An 18,699-nucleotide genomic window follows, 5' to 3' on the forward strand; every position below is an offset into this window, starting at 1 on the left:
ATGTAAAACACCCAGAGATGTGACTTTTGGGTGCATATAGAGATGTGACATAAATTTTAAAAATAACATCTCTTTTCTTTTCTTTTCTTTTCTTCTCTTCTTTTCAGGAGAAGAGGAGGGGAGGAAAGTGGGGAGGAAGGCTATTACATCTGACAGCCGGGAGGTGGTCCGGAAGCTGCTGCTGCCACCCCTGGTCAGGTCCACCCTTTCCCTTGGTGACCCAGCCCCTGTGGCTGGGCCATCAACGGAAAGGGTGAGGTCCGCCAAAAAAAGGCGGACTAAAAGCAACCTGGCCAGGGACGCACCGAGCACCCAGGTGAGGCCCCCACGGGAGGGCAGCCCACCAGCCCTCCCACGGAGGATCGAGGCTCGGCGGGGGCCCAAGGCACCAGGTGGGGGCGTGCCTTCTGGGGGGAAACCCCTTCCCCACCAGGAGGAGGGGAGCCCCCCCAGAAGGAGGCCGGAGGTGGCAGCGGCGGTTAAAATCCTCCAACCCATCCCCAGGAGGAACCTGGAGCTTGGGGAGCCTGGGCGGGACTTCATCCCTCTGGGGCAGGACCGTCTTTCTGGCTTGTCCAGGGAGTCGGTTCCTCCCCAGACTTCTTTAAAAAACCATCCCAGGATGAACGCCCTGACCCCGATGGGCCGGCCTCTGCCGAAGCCGTTACCATCATCCTGGCATCCGCCAGAGGCTCGGCAGAGGCCCGACCCGTTGCCAGCGCTAACTATTCAAGCGCTGAGGGTCCCCAAGGCAGAGCCAGCCCCTTCCTCCTGGGGGACTCCGCCGCTCCCCTCCGGCTCTGTGGCCCTTCCATCGCCACCACGCCCCCGCCCGAAGGCACGCCCTTGGGGAGAGAGACCGTCACCCATTCCTCCCCAAGGGCCGTGCCTTGTGGTCAGAGGCCTCCGCCCGCTGCGCGATCCTCCGGTGGGGACCCTCTGGGTGCGTGGCAGCAGCGGTGGAAGGACCCCTTCAAACACCCCCTCCCGGCTGCTGCGGCCCCTCCCCTAAATCTCCCCAACTCTCTCCTGCCATGATGGAAGAGGGCCCCCCCGCCCCGCCCCGCCCACCCGCCCGCCCGCCTGCTGATGTTTGCAGGTAAGTACAAAAGTATTTTATCCTTCTTTTTCTACAGTCTAACTAATGGTGGGCGGGGGGGGGGACTATTTGAACTTCTCCCTTCTCCTCTCCCTCCTGCAGGTTCCTCATACTTTTCTCTTTCCCAGCTCCTTTCCTCTTCTCACTCTTCACTCCTCCTCTTTTGGACTCCATTTCAGTGCTGCCAGCTTTGGAATCTTCCTTCTCTTTCTCGCCAGCCTTTTCTATCCAGCGCTTGTTGTTTCCAACAGAGAAGAGAATGGTGCCTCCTGTTCTGTATGGCACTTTTCTCCTTGAGACCTGCTGGGCTCTTCTGGGCTTCTTCTGGGCTCTGCTGTCGTTTCCAGAGCACGTCTGCAGGGGAGGACATTGCGGGTTACGGGGGGGGGTCATTTTCTTGCTGCTAGCCACCATTTGGGCTGTGGTTCCCAGGAAATGGAGCCTGCTGTGGCCCAGGGAGAGGTGACAGGCTCTGCCGAACGGCTGTCCGCGTAGGGACGGCGGTGTCACAACGCAGGAAATGTGGAAGCACACTTCTGAGATATGACGTGACCCCCTCACAGGGTCTAATCTGGAAAGCACCCGGGCCACAAAGAGAGCACCTGCTGTTAAGATCTGCCCACAGCTGACTTCTAGCCCGACTTTCTAGATGCCGCTACATGGGGCTTCTATGTTGGTGTGCTTTATATGATTGAATTATCAGAATGTAGTTTTTGTATGTACAACTGATCAATGATCATGATAAAGCTCTTCATTCATTCACAAATATCGCACACTTGTGCCCAATTCCCTCAGGGGTGTATGCTGTATCTTTTTTTCTTTTCTTTAGGATGTGAAACAAACTTCATGAAGTCTTGGAATACCAACATGTTGGTTGCCTATGACTGCTCATCTATCATGCACTATGGCAGGTAAGCAAGTCTTTATCCAGGTACTACAGTATCTTGGCTGGAACTTTCTCCAACCCAAACTTCTAGACTGGTAAAGTGACGCTGCACATTCAGAACCGGGTGTCTACAAATACAGTTGCAATAGTCAGCCCTTGTAAGCTGGGCTCAGCTGTGTTTAGATCTTAGCAGGATAGTGAATAATGCTCCCACCCTTAGGAACATAGGAATCTGCCATATACTGAGTCAGACCATTGGTCTATCTAGCTCAGGATTGTCTTCAGACTGGCAACGACTTTTCCAAGGTTGCAGGCAGGAATCTCTCTCAGCCCTATCTTGGAGATGCTGTCAGGGAGGGAACTTGGAACCTAGATGCTCTTCCCAGAGCAGCTCCATCGTCCCCCAAGGGGAATATCTGACAGTGCTCACATTTCTAGTCTCCCATTCATAGGCAACCAGGGCGGACCCTGCTTAGCTAAGGAGACAAGTCATGCTTGCTCCCACCAGACCAGCTCTCCTCTCTACCCTTCAAGCCATGAGAACTGGCATCTTCTTGGAAGTGATATTTATTTACTTATATTTTAACACACCTTTTTAAGGAGGCTTTTAAATATCATTATTTTGTTATATCTGGTAGGTTCTTTAGCTTTTTATAATTTTCAGTTTTAATTTGAACCTACATTGTTTTTATCTGACTTTTTAAAAAAAAAATAATTTTATTACTTGTATCTGTGTCTATGTTATTGTTGTAAGCTGCCCCGAGCAGTATTGCACTGGAAGGGTGGGGTATAAATATTTTAAATAAATAAATATTTTTATACCGCCTGATATGTACATCTCTAGCTAATAGCAGGGGAAAAACAGTGCCTCTACCACACCAAAAAGCTCTAGTGTGGAGCTGCCCAACAGCTGCTCTTATGGACAAATCCTCCCTCTTTCCCCCCTTAGGAATGCCTTCAGCATGACCGGCTTGCCCACAACTGTACCACTCTCCAGCTCTTACATCATCCTTGGACAAAGATGGAACCTGAGCAACTCAGATATTGCCAGAGTCAACCAGTTCTACAAGTGTTTTCAAGCAGCAGCACAGCCAGGTAAGGCTGGACCACTAAGGCCTGTGAATGCACCAGTCACTGTCTTCAGTTACCCCTGCTCACTGGGCAAAGAGGCACCTTTTACTGTGGTGATTCTCTTTATTTAGCAGGGGGAAAGTAACTGGCCCTATCCACCCCCAGCACAGTACTTCCAGTGACTGTAGCTGGGATCTATCTTATGTTTATTTTTAGAACGTGAGCCCTTTGGGGACAGGGATCCTTCTTATTTGTTTGTTATTTCCCTGTGTAAACCGCCCTGAGCCATTTTTGGAAGGGCGGTATAGAAATCGAATTATTTTTTCTTGTTTACACAGTCAGACAGGTGTTAGACTGGTTTGTTTTATCCAGACATCGAGCCCTTCCCAAGGACCTGGGATGCCAGAATTTTATTGTCAATGTTGTTGCTGCTGTTATAGATATCGTCGCAGAATATAGGCTGTTCCCAGTAAAGCTGCTTTTTGGAATTGGCTGATGGTGATTTCTGTGGCCCCTATGGTGTTGAGGTGCTCTTCAAGGTCTTTTGGAACTGCACCCAGGGCGCCAATTACCACTGGGATTATTTTGGTCTTTTTCTGCCACAGCCTTTCAGTTTCAATTTGTAGATCTTTGTATTTGGTGATTTTTTCTATTTCTTTTTCTTCTATTCTGCTATCACCTGGTATTGCTATGTCGATTATTTTCACTTGTTTTTCTTTCTTCTCGACTACAGTTATATCTGTTGTATTATGTGGCAGATGTTTGTCTGTTTGTAGTCGGAAGTCCCATAATATTTTTACATCTTCATTTTCTTCAACTTTTTCTATTTTATGGTCCCCCCAATTTTTGGCTACAGGTAGCTTGTATTTTTGCAGATGTTCCAGTGTATCATCCCTGCTACCTTGTCATGCCTTTGTTTGTAGTCAGTCTGTGCGATCTTCTTACAACAGCTGATCAGGTGGTCCACTGTTTCATCTGCTTCTTTACAAAGGCGGCACTTGCTGGCTGTTGTGGATTTTTCGACTTTTGCTCTTATTGCATTTGTTCTTGTTTAGCCAGTTAAACCCTCTGTTTCTTTCTTCAAGTAACCATTCTTAAGCCATTGCCAGGTCTTGGTGGTGGTGGTGATGATGATTACAGAAAGCTCAGGATGGCTAGCAGTAAGAGCAGCACGGTTATGTTTGAAACTGGAACGGAACGGTCAATAAACCTGTGATTGTTCAAAAGCAGCTGAGGTAGCAAAATCCTGCAGCTTTTTACAGTTTAAGCTGGCTTCCAAAACAACTTAGAATGTGTGAAGCAGGGGTAGGCAGACGGCAGGCTGGAGTCTGCTGGTAGGTTAGAATCACCGTCTCAACTATGTAATGTTGGCAGCAAGGTTCTAGACTGAGCTGTTGATATTTGTGGAATATATCTGGGAACTTGTCCATGAAGGTCATCTCAAGAAGTGGCCCACAGGGGAAAGTAAGCAGTATGTCCTGTCCATGGGATAACTTGGGGCTCTGCCTTGAGTCGCAACTTTGCACCTGGCTCTGATGGGCCCTGAGTGCTAAAACCAAAATAGGACCCACGAGCAAGAAACCTGTCTCTACCTGGTGTACAGATGACTTGGTCTCTGAAACGGCTTCTCTCATATCTATAAATCGCTCTTCAACAAAAGTTCCCAAGCAGTTTACAAGGGCCTAGAGCACCTTTCTTATGAGGCAAGGCTACAACACCTGGGGCTTTTTAGTTTAGAAAAAAGACTATGGGGAGACATGATAGATTAGACTGTGAGCCCTTTGAGAACGGGGGCCATTTTATTTATTTAATTGTTATTTCTCTGTGTAAACCGCCCTGAGCCATTTTTGGAAGGGTGGTATAGAAATCGAATTGATGATGATGATGATGATGATGATGATGATGATGATGATGATGATGATAATAGAGGTCTATAAATCATGCATGGTGTGGAGAAAGTGGATAGAGAGAAATTCTTCTCCCTCTCGCTTAACACTAGAACCAGGGTCATCCCATGAAATTGATGGCCAGGAAATCTAGGACCAACAAACGGAAGTACTTTTTCACATAATGCATACTCAACTTGTGGAATTCTCTGCCACGAGATGTGGTGACAGCCAAAAACCTGGATGGTTTGAAGAGGGGTTTGGATAACTTCATGGAAGAGAGGTCTATCAACGGCTACTAGTTGGAGGGCTACAGGCCACCTCCAGCCTCAAAGGTAGGATGCCTCTGAGTTCCAGTTGCAGGGGAGTAACAGCAGGAGAGAGGGAACGCCCTCAACTCCTGCCTGTGGCTTCCAGCAGCATCTGGTGGGCCACTGTGTGAAACAGGATGCTGGACTAGATGGACCTTGGGCCTGATCCAGCAGGGCTGTTCTTATGTTCTTATGATATAAAATGGCTCCCTATCCCCAAAGGGCTCACAATCTAAAAAAGAAACAGAAGAGTGTGCTCTTGGGATACTGGATGGTTGGCAGCTTGTATGGTAGGCATGACGGCTGCTTTCACATAGGAACACTTTGTGGATATACAGTACATTGCATCTGTTAGGTTCATGACATGGCCCTGATCATGTTAATGGCACACACCGCAGAGATCAAGAGTGGCTAGAAAAGGATTTTCTCATCTAGCACCTGTCCTTGTTTTCAGAAACATCGGATGGAAGACCTGAGAATGTAACTGGTTTTGTCCCAAGCTCAATGGAACCAGAAAGCAAGGACTACATCCCTACTGCCTGGAGTTCGGTTCCTTCTGCCACGGAAGAGGCTCGTTCTGCCAGCGAGACTGTTCAGGAGCTGCAAGAGCTGGCCCAAGTGGGCTCCACCCTGCCACCCAACAGGAGTGTTGAGGAAGCCTCTAGTGTTGCAGAAGCCCCGATGAGAACTCTAGCACCCGGAATGGAGAGGCGTAACCCAAGTACAGTGTCTCCAGGGGCTCCGAGCAAAGCATACCTCATGATGTCAGAAGGACTGCCACATAACACCCGGCTCTTGGAAATGGAGACTAAAATGACAGCCAGCACTGCTGCCCAGAAGAGCAGTGAGCCGCAAGCTCTGCAGAACCCAACCCGTGGCTCTGGAGTGCTGAGAATCCAGTCTCCAAGCTACACACAAAGTGGGCAAAGTCCCATTGAAGGAACAAGAGCTAATCAAGGAATTGCACTTGCAGCTTACACTCGTACCAAAAGCACAGTGCCTCCGTTTAGCCTCGGCAAGGGAGCTGCAAGAAGGCTTGATAGGCTGGTGCAGAGCACTCTCCTTTCTGGATCAAGAGCCATGGATGTGGGGCAGATCACAGAACTACCTTCCCCTATGGAGACAGGAATCGATGAGTCTGAAAATGGCTCGCCCAGCTCAATCAAGGGGGGACCTTTCACTGTGGTGGAAAACCAAACCAAAGAAGGTATGGATCTCTTCCATCCAGCCACAAGTCACTCCAGAAGCAAAACTGGCCACCTTCAGGATATGCACTCTGTGGAAGGCATACGAGATAAAGCAGTGAGCTCTTCCTATATGACACCCTCTCGGAGAGCCCCTGGAAGTACAGTAGTCCCAAATGCTGGAGCTTCTTCCAATCCCCCAGACAGTGAAGCAAGAAGCCAGGCACTCTTCACTATCAGCAGCCACCGTGGAATAGTGGGGAAGGAAGAAAAAGGCTTCTACAACAAGGAGGCTACTGAGCCAGCTTTCACACTGGCCTCCCATAGTAGGAAACCCTCTGTGGCACAGGAACGAGAATATGGGATGCTTCCTACTGATGGGGATCGAGGAAGTTCACGGGCTCAAAGTCAACATCTTGATAGGCTCAGGGCCCCTACTGGAGAGCCATCCCCTTGGGCAACAACTGCAGGTGATTCAGCTGATTCAAGACAAAAGGAAACTTTTTCTGAGAGCAGTCCAATGGGGTCCACTTCCATAGAAGTGGGCACAATCTCTCCTCTGCCCCTCACTTATCGGGCAAGAAAGGGCTACAGACAGGGAGCGTTGGCACATACACCTTTGGGACCAGTCTCTGAGACTGAGCAGGTGATGCACAAGACATGGCCCCTCCTGAGGTCCCATGAGACACCTAGAAGTGCAGCTGCCGAAACAGTGGTGGGAATCCCACCGGTCCAGCTTGAACTCCAGACTGAAAGGGGGCACCTGGAAGGAACTGCATGGCCCATGTCTGAAACTGGGGAGGGGCAAACGTGGAGCTGCCCAGCCAAGCTCCTGTGCAGGAAGAACAGGCTTTACTAGCAACTGAAATGGAGCAAGCCATGCATTCTACAGAGGAGACCTCTCCACTGAAACTCTCTTGGTCTCCAAGCTCTAGGCCAGCTCAGAGGGGAGACACAGCTTCATCACTGCAACCAAGAAACATGGAAGGCTATAGCTCTAGTGCCCATGCTGCAGGATGGACTGCAAGGGTGCATGCTGAAGAATCACTAAAGCATGCCACAGAAGCAGCAACTATGGAAAGCCTGTCTCGTGGGCAGAAGGCTAGTGTTGGCCATGAGGAAGAACCTGGAGGCAAAAGGCCTGCAGGAACTGAACTCCCCAAAGAAGCCAAGACCCACAAAAGAGCATCTCTGTGGCAAGTACTGCCCACGGCATCACTTGGGAGCCAAATGCCCAGAAACCCTGAGTGTGGTATGGCAGAAACCAGACAACAGGAACAACCTCCTCCTCCCCACTCAGTTGGAACTAGTATTGCTGGAACAGGAGATGGTGCTCATGGCCAAGCCAAGAATTCTACTGGGCTGAGAACAGTACCCTCTCAAAGCCAATGCAGAGGGAGAGGGGCTGGCTCTTCATACATGAAGCATGCTACCAAGAGGCCAGCTTCCTTGGACATACCGTTGGAAAATGAGGCTACTCAGGAATCCAAGTCGGGTGCAGAAACCAAAGGACACAGCTCTGTCTCAAAAGGGAGATCTCTCCCCAAAGAGAGTGAGAAGGTATTGTCTGTCCCAGAAACAAGTACTTCTCCCAGCTGGAGGAGAGACACCAAAAATCGAAGAGAGGAAAATGGAATGGGCCATTACCCACAACCTCTGGAAGAGACTTCATTGGCAGTAATGAGTGAACTTACAAAGCCACATAAAAGGACTCCAGAGAGTACTATAGCAAGTGATCAAGGAACTGCTAAAACTACCAGTGCTGGTTCTTCCCACTTCTCCACCACCTTGGCTTTTGGCAACCCAACTCTGCAGGAAGTGCAAGAACCCCGACGTTCTCTTCGTTTAGGAGGAACAGGATCAGAATCTGTACCAAATGATGGGGGGCCACCTGTAAAATATTTGGAATCTGCCACTGAAAGAAAAGGCTCCTCTAGAGAAATAACAAGCCCTTTTGCAGAAGGGAGACTGTCTGAGCCAGCAAATGCAACAGAAAAGTCTTACCATGGGATTAAATGGGCCACAACCCAAGGCTGGAAAGATGCACTTGAAAAAAGTAGGGACACCACTTCTCCCTTATCTGAAGCACAGCCAATGGCCTTGATTCATGGCATTAATGAAGGGACAGCCGTGCCCCTGACCGCCCCAGAATCTCCCACACTTCTAAACTATAGAAAGGGGCCTGCTGGTCGCCATTCTACAAAGGAAACTCTACAATCCAGACAAGCCTCTGAAACGCAGACTGTAGTGAATGGAGGAGAAATCACTGTGAGCAGCATGATGGAAGGGAAACCAGAGCAAGATGGTGGTCCCTCTGTCGTCAACCCCAATTTCCTTCATTATATTGACAAGAGGTCTCTGCCAGAGATAATGGCAAGAACCTTGGTACTGGCGTTGCCACAAGAGGAGGACTGCAATTGTGAGCCACTGGGGCTGAATTGCAGGTGTCTAAATCCCAGTAAACCAACAGTGGCTGGTTCTGTGAAGACAAAAGCATTCCTGAAGAAACATGTCCTCAGAACCATGATGGCGGCGGCAGCGGCTCTTGGGAATGGGCACAAGCCTGAAAAAGCTGTAGGGATGTCTGCTTCAAACATTGAATTGCCACATCTTTGTAGGAAGTTGCCTTCTGCAGTGGAAATGGCAGGAAATGACCTACCGGCCCCTCGAAGAACAATGAAGGCAGCACAGCCCCTCTTCTGTTCCTTTGAGCAAGACTTGTGTGGCTGGGAGCAGAGTAAGGAAGATGACCTGGACTGGATCCTTGAGAAAGAGCAAGAGCAGTCTGTGGATGATCAAGATATTGCAGGAATGCCTTGCAGGGCCTCTGGTGCGTGGCTTTTGTGAAACTCCTTCTCTGGGGCGGGTGTGTGTGACTTGCTAGAGGAGAGTGGTTGGGTTCATTTTCATTCATTCATTCATTCATTCATTCATTCATTCATTCATTCTCTCTCTCTCAGTAATGCCCAAAGCTTGCCACCAGAGATGCAAGTGCTTCCCTCTGCCTCATGGTGGGGCCGCCAGCTCCTGTGGAAATCTCTCAAAATACTTAATAGGGCAGTCCTCCATTCTAATTAGGGTAGGAGACACACCCTACCCAAGTTAGGGAGCTGTGGGTGCTCCTGTTTTGATTGCCTATGAGCAAAGCAAGGTGGGGAGCAGGAAGTGATCATCTACTAACCCAGCAACTGGGTTGTGGTTTTGTCCTCCCTTATTAAAGAGCCCTCCAATCCAGCTGCTGCTTAGCAGGCTATCACTTCCTCCCCCCACTTGCTGCTTTCTCACCATTGGAAAATGGGAGGGTGCGCAGCTCCCAAACTTGAGTAGGATGCATCTCTTACCCTAACTAGACCTGTGTGAAACAGCCCAATACACTTGTCCTATATTTTCATGGGTAAGTTGAAAACTTGTTGGCTGCCCAAGGATTTCTAATGAGCTCATAAGAGAGGCAAATTCAACCCTGGGGCTTCCCAACCTCAGCTCTAGACACATAGGAAACTGCCATATACTGAGTTGGACCATTGGTCTATCTAGCTCAGTATTGTCTTCACAGACTAGCAGCTGCTTCTCCAAGGTTTCAGGCAGGAGTCTCTCTCAGCCCTATATTGGAGATGCTGCCAGGGAGGGAACTTGGAACCTAAATACTCTTCCCAGAGCGGCTCCATCCCCTGAGGGGACTCTCTTCCAGTGCTCACACTTCTAGTCTCCCTTTCATCTGAAACCAGGCCAGACCCTGCTTAGCTAAGGGGACAAGTCATGCTTGCTACCACAAGACCAGCTCTCCTCCTAACCTTGTGAAAGGATGGCAGTGGTATCAAACCAACCATGATCTTGTCCTCTTCACCAGGTGGCTACATCTCCCTGAAGTCTCCAACAATCCAAGTTCCTAGTAAAAAGGCAATTCTGATCAGCCCCGTCCTACATGGCACTCGGTGTCTGAAGTTCTGGTACAGAACAATGGGCTCTGTCGCAGGTAAGTGGCTTCTGTGTGAAAGGGACTGTGGGTATTTGATAACCTGGCTACCCCCTAATCAGAAACAATTCCTCCTGCTAGATAAGAATCCATCACCAGAGTTTTTAGATGATGAAGGAACCCTTTTTCTGCTTCCCATCACCTGGAAAACTTTTGTATAATTGATGCTTTCTTCCCCTGTTCTTTTTGCAGTGTCCTTGATTAGTACTGTGGCTGACTGCATAATTTTAAGGTTGTGAGCCACTGTGTCTTATATTTTTAAAATGTACTGCCTACCTCTGTAGAAAATTGACAGTGTATTAGAGAACAACATTCTTCTCCCCACTCCAGAAAAGAAGCTATCCCTTGATAAGCTGCATATGTATAGATGCGAGCCCTGGACCTATGGGAAGGGGCCGAGGGCAAACAGTTTGCTTCCTATTTGGTAAAATCAAGCTACAATCTAGTGTGAGCCTTTTGTGTCTCTGCCAGGAAGCTGCTTCCACCTTGTGGGGAGAAGCTTAGCTCTTCCTGCCCCCCAACACACTTTGCAGAGAAGGAAGGGTAGCAAAGACCTAGTTCACTCCATGCTTCCTCCCCTGCTTGCCATTCCTTGCAGAATCCCAGTTGTCACCCCTCTACTGGATTTTTGTCTGGTACAGAAGTTCTATTCAGTCATTGGGCATGGAATAAGGTGCTGTAGTGATCAGCCTCCCCTCCCTCTAAAGAGTTAACTGGAAGTGAAGCTCAGCCAGTCAGCATACCAGGTGGGTCTGGGACCTAGAGAGCTGTTGGCAGGAAGAAGAGTTCTTTGTTAGAAGAGAAGCTAGGTGGGAGGTGCACAGGAGGATATGTGGTCATGGAGATTGGCTGCAGGAGAATAACTCTGCAGATCCTTGAAAGATAGGTCAGGAAGCTAGAATTCTCAACAGGAGTTTGGTGAAGCCAAGGCTAGTGGCTTCAGAAGTTTAGCGCAGGAGAAAGTGGTTTAAGAGTTTGTAGTAGAATTTCTGTTTCTTTGGTGTGTGCTTTTGCATATTCCTGATACTGTTCTATCATTGTTTACCTGTAACATAATTAAAATAAGGAACACTAGCCCACGCCCATCCTACCTAGGGTGTTGCAAAAGACTCTATAAACACCTTAAGCATACATTAAGGCAACCTATTTTTGTAACCCTACTAAGTATTCTTAAATGTAACTAAAAGCTGAGAGAACCTCAGACAGAAGCAGTCTGTAGCAACGAATAAAACTGATTTTCTTTTTAAAAGCCTCTCAGTGTTGGTTTTTAACTTGGGGAAAACACCAAATTAAGTATTTTTCTTTCTGGGTTATCCCACCCCAAGTCCAGAGTTTCTGTCGACAAAAGGGGTGGTGGTGGCAGCATTTTGAACCTACTGATAATACAGAATAGTTCTAGGAGAAGTCTAGCCAGGCAGCTCAGCAGGGATGAATCCCTGTCCCTAAAGGACTCCCCATCTAATAGTGCACATGTGGACACGTGTCAATTCTATTTTCTAATAGACAAAATCAACATCTACATAAAACTCCTGAATTCCTCTGAATGGCACAAAGTCTGGTCTATGAAGGAGGATCAAGGCATGGACTGGTATCCAGTGGCCATACCCATCTCAGAGATCGGCAAGCTACAGGTAAGCACTTGTGGTTGCTTACATGGATAATTAGTTTAAAATGCTTGAAACTTTCTCAAAAATTCTCTGCCTAAACTACACACCATACTGTATACTCTGAGCAATAAAGCAAATGAGGAACATGAAGACTTGAGGTGCATCTTCCGCTAGGAGGTTCTTCAAAGGCCTCATTGAGACAATTGGACTGGGAGCTGTGCAAGAGCATACTGTATTCTTGGACCGCTCCATCTTGGTGAACATAGAAAGCTGCTGCCTTCTGAATCTACACAATTGGAAAGCAACAGCTTTCCAAGGTTTCAGGCTGGGTTCTGAAACCCTAGATGAGGCCTAGCCTTAAGTGGCACAGCAGGGAAATGCTTGACTTGCCAGTTCAAATCCCCGCTGCTACTATATTGGGCAGCAGTGATGTAGAAAGATGCTGAAAGGCATCATCTCATACTGCGCAAGAGAAGGCGATGGGAAACCCCTTCTGTATTCTATCAAAGAAAATCACAGGGCTCTGTGGGCGCCTGGAGTTGAAATTGACTTGACGACACACTTTACCTTTGACCAGGAGAGCTGGTCTTGTGATAGCAAGCATGACTTTCCCCCTTAGCTAAGCAGGGTCCACCCTGGTTGCATATGAATGGGAAACTAGAAGTGTGAGCTATTTGTAAGATATTCCCTTCAGGGGATGGAGCCGCTCTGGGAAGAGCAGAAGGTTCCAAGTTCCCTCCCTGGCAGCATCTCCAAGAAAGGTCTGAGAAAGATTCCTGCCTGCGACCTTGGAGAAGCTGCTGCCAATCTGTAAAGACAATACTGAGCTAGATAGACCAATGGTCTGATTCAGTATATGTCAGCTTCCTGTGTTCTTTCCCAGACATCAGGCTTTACAGAGGATTTTCTGCAAGGCTTTACTGAGAGTTCAAAGTTGCCCCAAAAGACCAACACAGAAAGTGGATTTTTTTACCACAGATATAGATCAGGCTACATTCAAACATGTGACGAAAAGCCCAAATTGTGTGTGCTCCCCAATAGCTTGCAGGAACTTTAGAACAAATTTGGCAGATATGTGAACGCACCCTGTTCATTTTGGAGGAGATGCAAACTAAAAGCTGGGTGTGAAACTTCCAGGCCAGGAACAGAATCCAAGATCTCTTCCATGCAGATCAAGTGCTGTATTGCCAAACTATGGTCCCATCCCATGGAAGCTTCTATGGAAGTGCTTCCCAGTGGGGTTGCACACTCCTTGGCACTCAATATACTCAATCCAGATTTCTCCAAATAATCTGGCTACAACTTTAACAACAACAAAAAAGCCCCAGTATGGAATCTCAAGTGTGCACCTTTCTTTTGAAGGCTTCCCCCTACAATAGCAGCACTTCAGAACCCAGAAATGTTGAGTGAGTTTAAGCACTCTAAATCCAGAGCTTCAACGAATGTGAGGAGTTAATCATGACTTGGAGGCTTTGCTTCCCCAGGGTGTACTCTCTGGTCCCCCTCTTGCCTCTGGTCAAATGGGGTGTATTTGCAGCCATCTTTACATGAGGGGAAAGTGGGAGATTGTGCACACAACAAGCAACTATTTACTTGTTGAGAAGGTTGTCTCAGTAGCTCAGCGTCCCTTTGAGAGGCCTGCTGCAACTCGCAGAATGAAATATGCCATCTCTTTACAGGTGGCTCTGGAAGGCGTGACTGGCCACAACCTGGGGAATCGTGCTGGAATTGATGACCTCCTTGTCTGTAGAAAGCCATGTTGGGAATGCTATAATACTAAAAGTATTTTGTGTGGGGAAAACAAAATAAACTAAGTGTTGCTTTACTCTCGTAGTGAACAGCCTGAATTCATGAGGGGATAGAAGCGGCAAAATGCTCTCTCGGACCTTTCTTGGAGATGCTGCCAGAAACCGCCCAGAGCCCTTTTTGGAAGAAGAAATCAAATAAATAAATAAAAATGGGTTTGCTCTGCCCCTAACCCGGCAGAAGCTGGGATCCAAGGTGATGTCCTCAGATCACATGCATCAAAAGCTTTGAGGAACCTTTTAGTTGATTGCAATTAACTAAAAATGTTAGTGCATTTGGAAAGCACTTGTGTCTTAAGAGGTATTCCCTCCTATATGAGAACTAGGAATACTTCAAAGGTGTGTGTATTTTAGGGGCTTAGAATGATTGCATCGGAGCGGCATTAGGGCTTTAAGGGGGTTTCCAAACAGTCCACTTTTTAAAAAGCTCTTGCTGCTTTTCTGCTTGGCATCCAAATGACACCTTGGCCATCATGTAACTTTTGCAACATCATCTGTGATGAGAATCAAGACTTTTCAGACAATTCTCAGATGACACTCTGAAACTATGGGATGGCCAAGGATAGCTGAATGCAGGGTAGAAACGTGGTAAGAACTGGTGTTAAAATAGAGTATTTCTCAATCTGGAAATGCCCCGGATTGATCCCACTTAGGACAGCTACCCCTTCATGCCATTTGGTGGGGTCATGGTTTGCACCAAGGATCATGGAAATCAAGGTTCTGAAAAGTTGCAGGGTATAGAGAAGCCCAGGGGTCCAGCAAAACTCCAATTCCTGGGGTTCCTGGAAGAAAGGGGGACCTGTGAAAGCTGTAGCCCAGTTATGACTACAAGTTTAGCTGATATCATGTAAGCTGTAACAGGTGGAAGAGCTGGCACAACCCTTCATGGTGCCACACAGCTGGGAAAAGGCTTTGTGGGGAGAGATACTGGCCACAATCCAACTGGCTCAGTCTTGGTGTTTAGAGCTCTCTCTTCTTAAAAGTTGTAGTGGAGAGGAATATTGAAATGGACAGAGGCCCTTCTACACCCCTGCATCTCTATCTCAACTCTCTAGCTGTTGAAACTACAACTCCCATCATCCCCAGCCACAACTTGACAGCCATAGTGTGGCAACAGCTGGAGCACCAAGTTTGCCCACCCTTGTCCTAAGGCATCTTGAATGAGAAACACTCTCCAGAAGAGAAAAAGCTGCATTTAACTCCAAAATGCATGTGGGGTGAATGCCTAGAAAAATGCCCTGCCTTGTGACAGCCAAGCATGGTGCAAGGGTTCTGAGGTGGCGAGTGGGTGGAAGAGCATTGTTCCAGGGCTGAGGAGGGGTTTCTAGGCACTACCTCTCTGGAGCTGTGAAGGGGAAGAGGCTTGTTTGAAAGTGGGTGACGAGAAGACTGAGGAGGTAGATGGGATACGTCTCTACAAGATCCCCACCACTCACTCAGATCATCAGGAGGGGTCCATCTGGTACGACCTGGGATCTAGCCTTCTTAGTTGTTACCCCTGGATTATGGAACACATTCCCCATGGATATAAGAGGGTTATCTTCCTTGGAGGCCTTCAGGGCGCTTTCCAGACTAGCTGCTCAAGAGCAGCAAAATGCCTCCATTCAGGCAAGTCACATTCAGAATGGAAACAGCAGGGGGAGCAGTCTCACAGCAACTAGCAACCCCCCAAACCAGCAACTTTTCCATGCCAGATGTACAACCATTTCACAGCGATTAAATTCACAACAAGGCATTGGAAATGTGAACAGCACCCTCCTGTCCCCGTAGGGACTGTGGTGTCACAACACAGGAAGTGTGGAAGCACACTTCCGAGATACGTCTTGACCCCATTGCAGGGTCTAGTCTGGAAAGCACCCAGGAGAGTCTTAAAGACCCACCTTTTTAGCCTGGCTTTTAATGATATCTAGTTTTTTAATCTGGTTCAAAAAAAAATTTAATTGTGTGAGTTTAATGTAAACTGCCCAGAGCTTCTTTTTTTTTTTTTTTTAAAGAAGGGTGGTATATAAATTGAATACATAAGTGACTTATTGCATATGTTAGGGAGGTAACTTTTAAAGAAGGAGAGGTCTATGGGCTGTCCTCCAAACAAGGAGGGGCCACAGTCTATCCTGGAAACAAATCTCAAATGGAAAAGCTTGCAATGACCCAGTGAAAACACAAGAATGGAGCAAGAGTGACACTACCTGCTTAAATTTGGCAGGGTCAGGTACACCTGGAAGCATTTCTGTTGGAGGTATGACTCCATAGGCATCGACTCTTAACCCCAGTAACTCCTATTGTCTACCAGAGACATGAGGAGTGGAGATAGAGTGTAGGACTGTCCCTTGCTCTCTGTCTCTCTTGTGACTGGTGGGCTGTTCATGGGGCTCTCTTCTTCTTCCTCCCTTTCACCATGAGATAGCTACTGTACAGTTTCTACACTCCTTCAAACAAACCATGACTGGTTCTGGACATTAAGCAATTGCCTCCCAATCTCCTCCTTAAGCTCTGTTCTCATCAGACTGGGTTTCTCTGCCAAATAAGGGTTGATTCACATTCTCCCCTCCAGTTCCAGGTTTGACTTCTGGTCTAGCATCCATGCATGTGGCTGTTCCTGAGCTCGAAGGAGATGCTTGCCCAACCCAATGCAAATGTGTGTCTCATGCTGGATGGCAGCATCAGCATATTACACAAACACGATGTAATAAATGTGTGTCATGTCTCTCTCGTGCTTGGTTTTTGCAAAAGGTTAAACTCGAGTACTGTAAGTACTTCAAAACAGCACCTGTAAACAAGCTGGGTTCTATCGGAATATAATTTTTGGCTCTTCGCCCCCTCAAATGTTCAGAGAAGGCAGTACTTAAAGCACAGCACATTGAACTGAATGTCAAACTTCAGAAAGCAGCATCCCTCTGCTGCTGAGAGGTCATTGGAGGGAAGCTGTGCAGAGAGGGGCTCCCTCAGCCTTTGCAAGGCTTGTCCTTACCAAAAGGACTCAAAATAGCCCTTGAGGGCGTGGGAAGTGCATGGACAGGTTAGCTCTTGAGTCCTTTTAGAGTTGGACTGCAAGGTAGGCTTGGCGAACATGATGTCAGAGGATTCAGTGTGTTGTAACAGGGCCCTTCAGAAAATGGTGGAGCTTCTGCATAGGATGTATGAAGGTCTAACTGGAGTGGGGCTACTGGTAATAGCTGATGCCATAGAGCAGGGATTCTCCATGTTGGGTCCCAGATGTTATTGGACTTCAACTCCCATAATCCCCAGCCAAAGGCCACTGAGGCTGGGAGTTGAGGTCCAATAACATCTGGGGACCCAACATTGAGAATCCCTGCGATAGAGCATCCATATGCAAATTGAAATATGGCCTTATAGCACTTACATTTATATACCGCTCTATAGCTGGAAGCTCTCTCTTACAATGATTTAGCATATTGTCCCCCAACATTCTGGGTACTCATTTTACCGACCTCGGAAGGATGGAAGGCTGAGTCAACCTTGAGGTGAACACTTTTTGTGGTTGCTTATCTTTGAACATTTTCCTAACAAAACATACAGACAAGCTCGTCTAGTACAAGGACTCAGACAATGCTCTGGCAAAAACCCAACATAGACCAGCACTACACGACTTTGGCAGATATTGGACCACAGCTCCCACCATCCCAGATTATTGGTCACTGTAGAAGGGATGATGGGAGCTGTAGTCCAATGTTCACTGGAGGGCTGAAGTTGTGCTGCCCTGTGCTGTATACAAGGCTGAGCTGACTGAACCAAGAGCCTGTTTGGGATAAGGCAGCTTTCTGGGTTCATGATACAAAGGCGACTAGTGTGGAATATGGCTAAATGTAAAGAAGACTAAACTAAGGTACAGCAACCAGCCTCAGAATTGACAATGAAGACACTGAAGTGGTGGATAGGTTTTTCCTTTTAGGATTGACCGTCAACAGTAAAGGATCCAGCAGTCAAGAAATATGCTGCAGACTAGCGCTTGGTAGGGTTGCAATGAAGGCCTTGGAAAGGATATTTAGATGCCGTGATGTGTCTACACCTACAAAGATTAGAATTGTTTGGACAATGGTTTTCCCCATGACACTCTATGGATGCAAAAGCTGGACTTTGAAGAAGCAAGATAGAAAAAGCATTGACGCTTTTGAACTTTGGTGCTGGAGAAGACCTTTGAGGAGACCATGGACAGCTAGGAAAACAAACCAATGGATCATAGAAAAGATCAGTCCAGAATTTTCACTTGAGGCACAAATGACCAGGCTCAAACTATCCTACTTTGGACACATTATGCGAAGACCCAGCTCCCTTGAGAAGTCCATAATGCTGGGGAAAGTTGAAGGAAAGAGAAGAGGATGGACTCGATGACGACAGCAATGAATGCACCACTGAGAGATACTTAAAAGGTCAAGTTGAAGACAGATCATCCTGGAGAAAATCTATCTCTGTGGTAGCTAAGAGTCAACACCGACTTGATGGACTTTGTCAATCAATCAAAGGGATTGGTGGCTCACTAATTCCTTGTCTGCCCACTATTTTTCTGCCCCAAATTTGGCCCCTGCTGCTTTCCCGCTTCTAGGAGAAAGAGAGGCTGATTCTGCATTCCTTCTCCTTGCTACCTCAGATGAAAACAGCTTGGGAGGGTGTAATTTTGAGCGTGAAAATAGCGGTATGCATGGAAAGGTGTATAAGCAGTCGTATGTACAGTTTAGTTTGGTCCTTGAGCACCTTGGCTACTAAACCCCTGGACCAGCAGAGGGCAGTCTCGCACCAGTATTCTTCCCAGTCAGTCAATTTCTCCCTTCACACCAACTTTCTTCAATCAAAAAGTTTTTATTTGTTTGACATACACACGGGGCGGGCGCTGCGAGAAGCAAGACCTTATCAGAATCTCT

General features: G+C 47.6%; 1 protein-coding gene across 3 annotated transcripts; it reads left to right on the plus strand.

Annotated features, from left to right (window-relative positions):
• Positions 1 to 1,719: 1,719 nt before the first annotated feature.
• Positions 1,720 to 13,842, plus strand: LOC128334030 (meprin A subunit alpha-like). 3 transcript variants are annotated; one of them, XR_008311160.1, is made up of 6 exons: positions 1,734 to 2,010; positions 2,935 to 3,080; positions 5,708 to 9,267; positions 10,285 to 10,410; positions 11,914 to 12,041; positions 13,697 to 13,842. XR_008311160.1 is itself a non-coding variant. In XM_053270247.1 (5 exons), the coding sequence occupies exons 1-5, from the start codon at positions 1,832 to 1,834 to the stop codon at positions 13,829 to 13,831; spliced, it is 714 nt and encodes a 237-aa protein (XP_053126222.1). In that variant the 5' UTR covers positions 1,720 to 1,831; the 3' UTR covers positions 13,832 to 13,842. The 3 variants fall into 3 exon arrangements, 2 of the variants coding, with proteins under 2 accessions (XP_053126222.1, XP_053126221.1); XM_053270247.1 differs by lacking the exon at positions 5,708 to 9,267 and having other exon boundaries at positions 1,720 to 2,010; XM_053270246.1 differs by lacking the exons at positions 1,734 to 2,010; positions 2,935 to 3,080 and having other exon boundaries at positions 7,841 to 9,267.
• The last annotated feature ends 4,857 nt before the right edge of the window (positions 13,843 to 18,699 follow it).

Source organism: Hemicordylus capensis, chromosome 8 (genome assembly GCF_027244095.1).
Source record: "Hemicordylus capensis ecotype Gifberg chromosome 8, rHemCap1.1.pri, whole genome shotgun sequence".
In the NCBI taxonomy this organism is placed as follows: Eukaryota; Metazoa; Chordata; class Lepidosauria; order Squamata; family Cordylidae; genus Hemicordylus; species Hemicordylus capensis.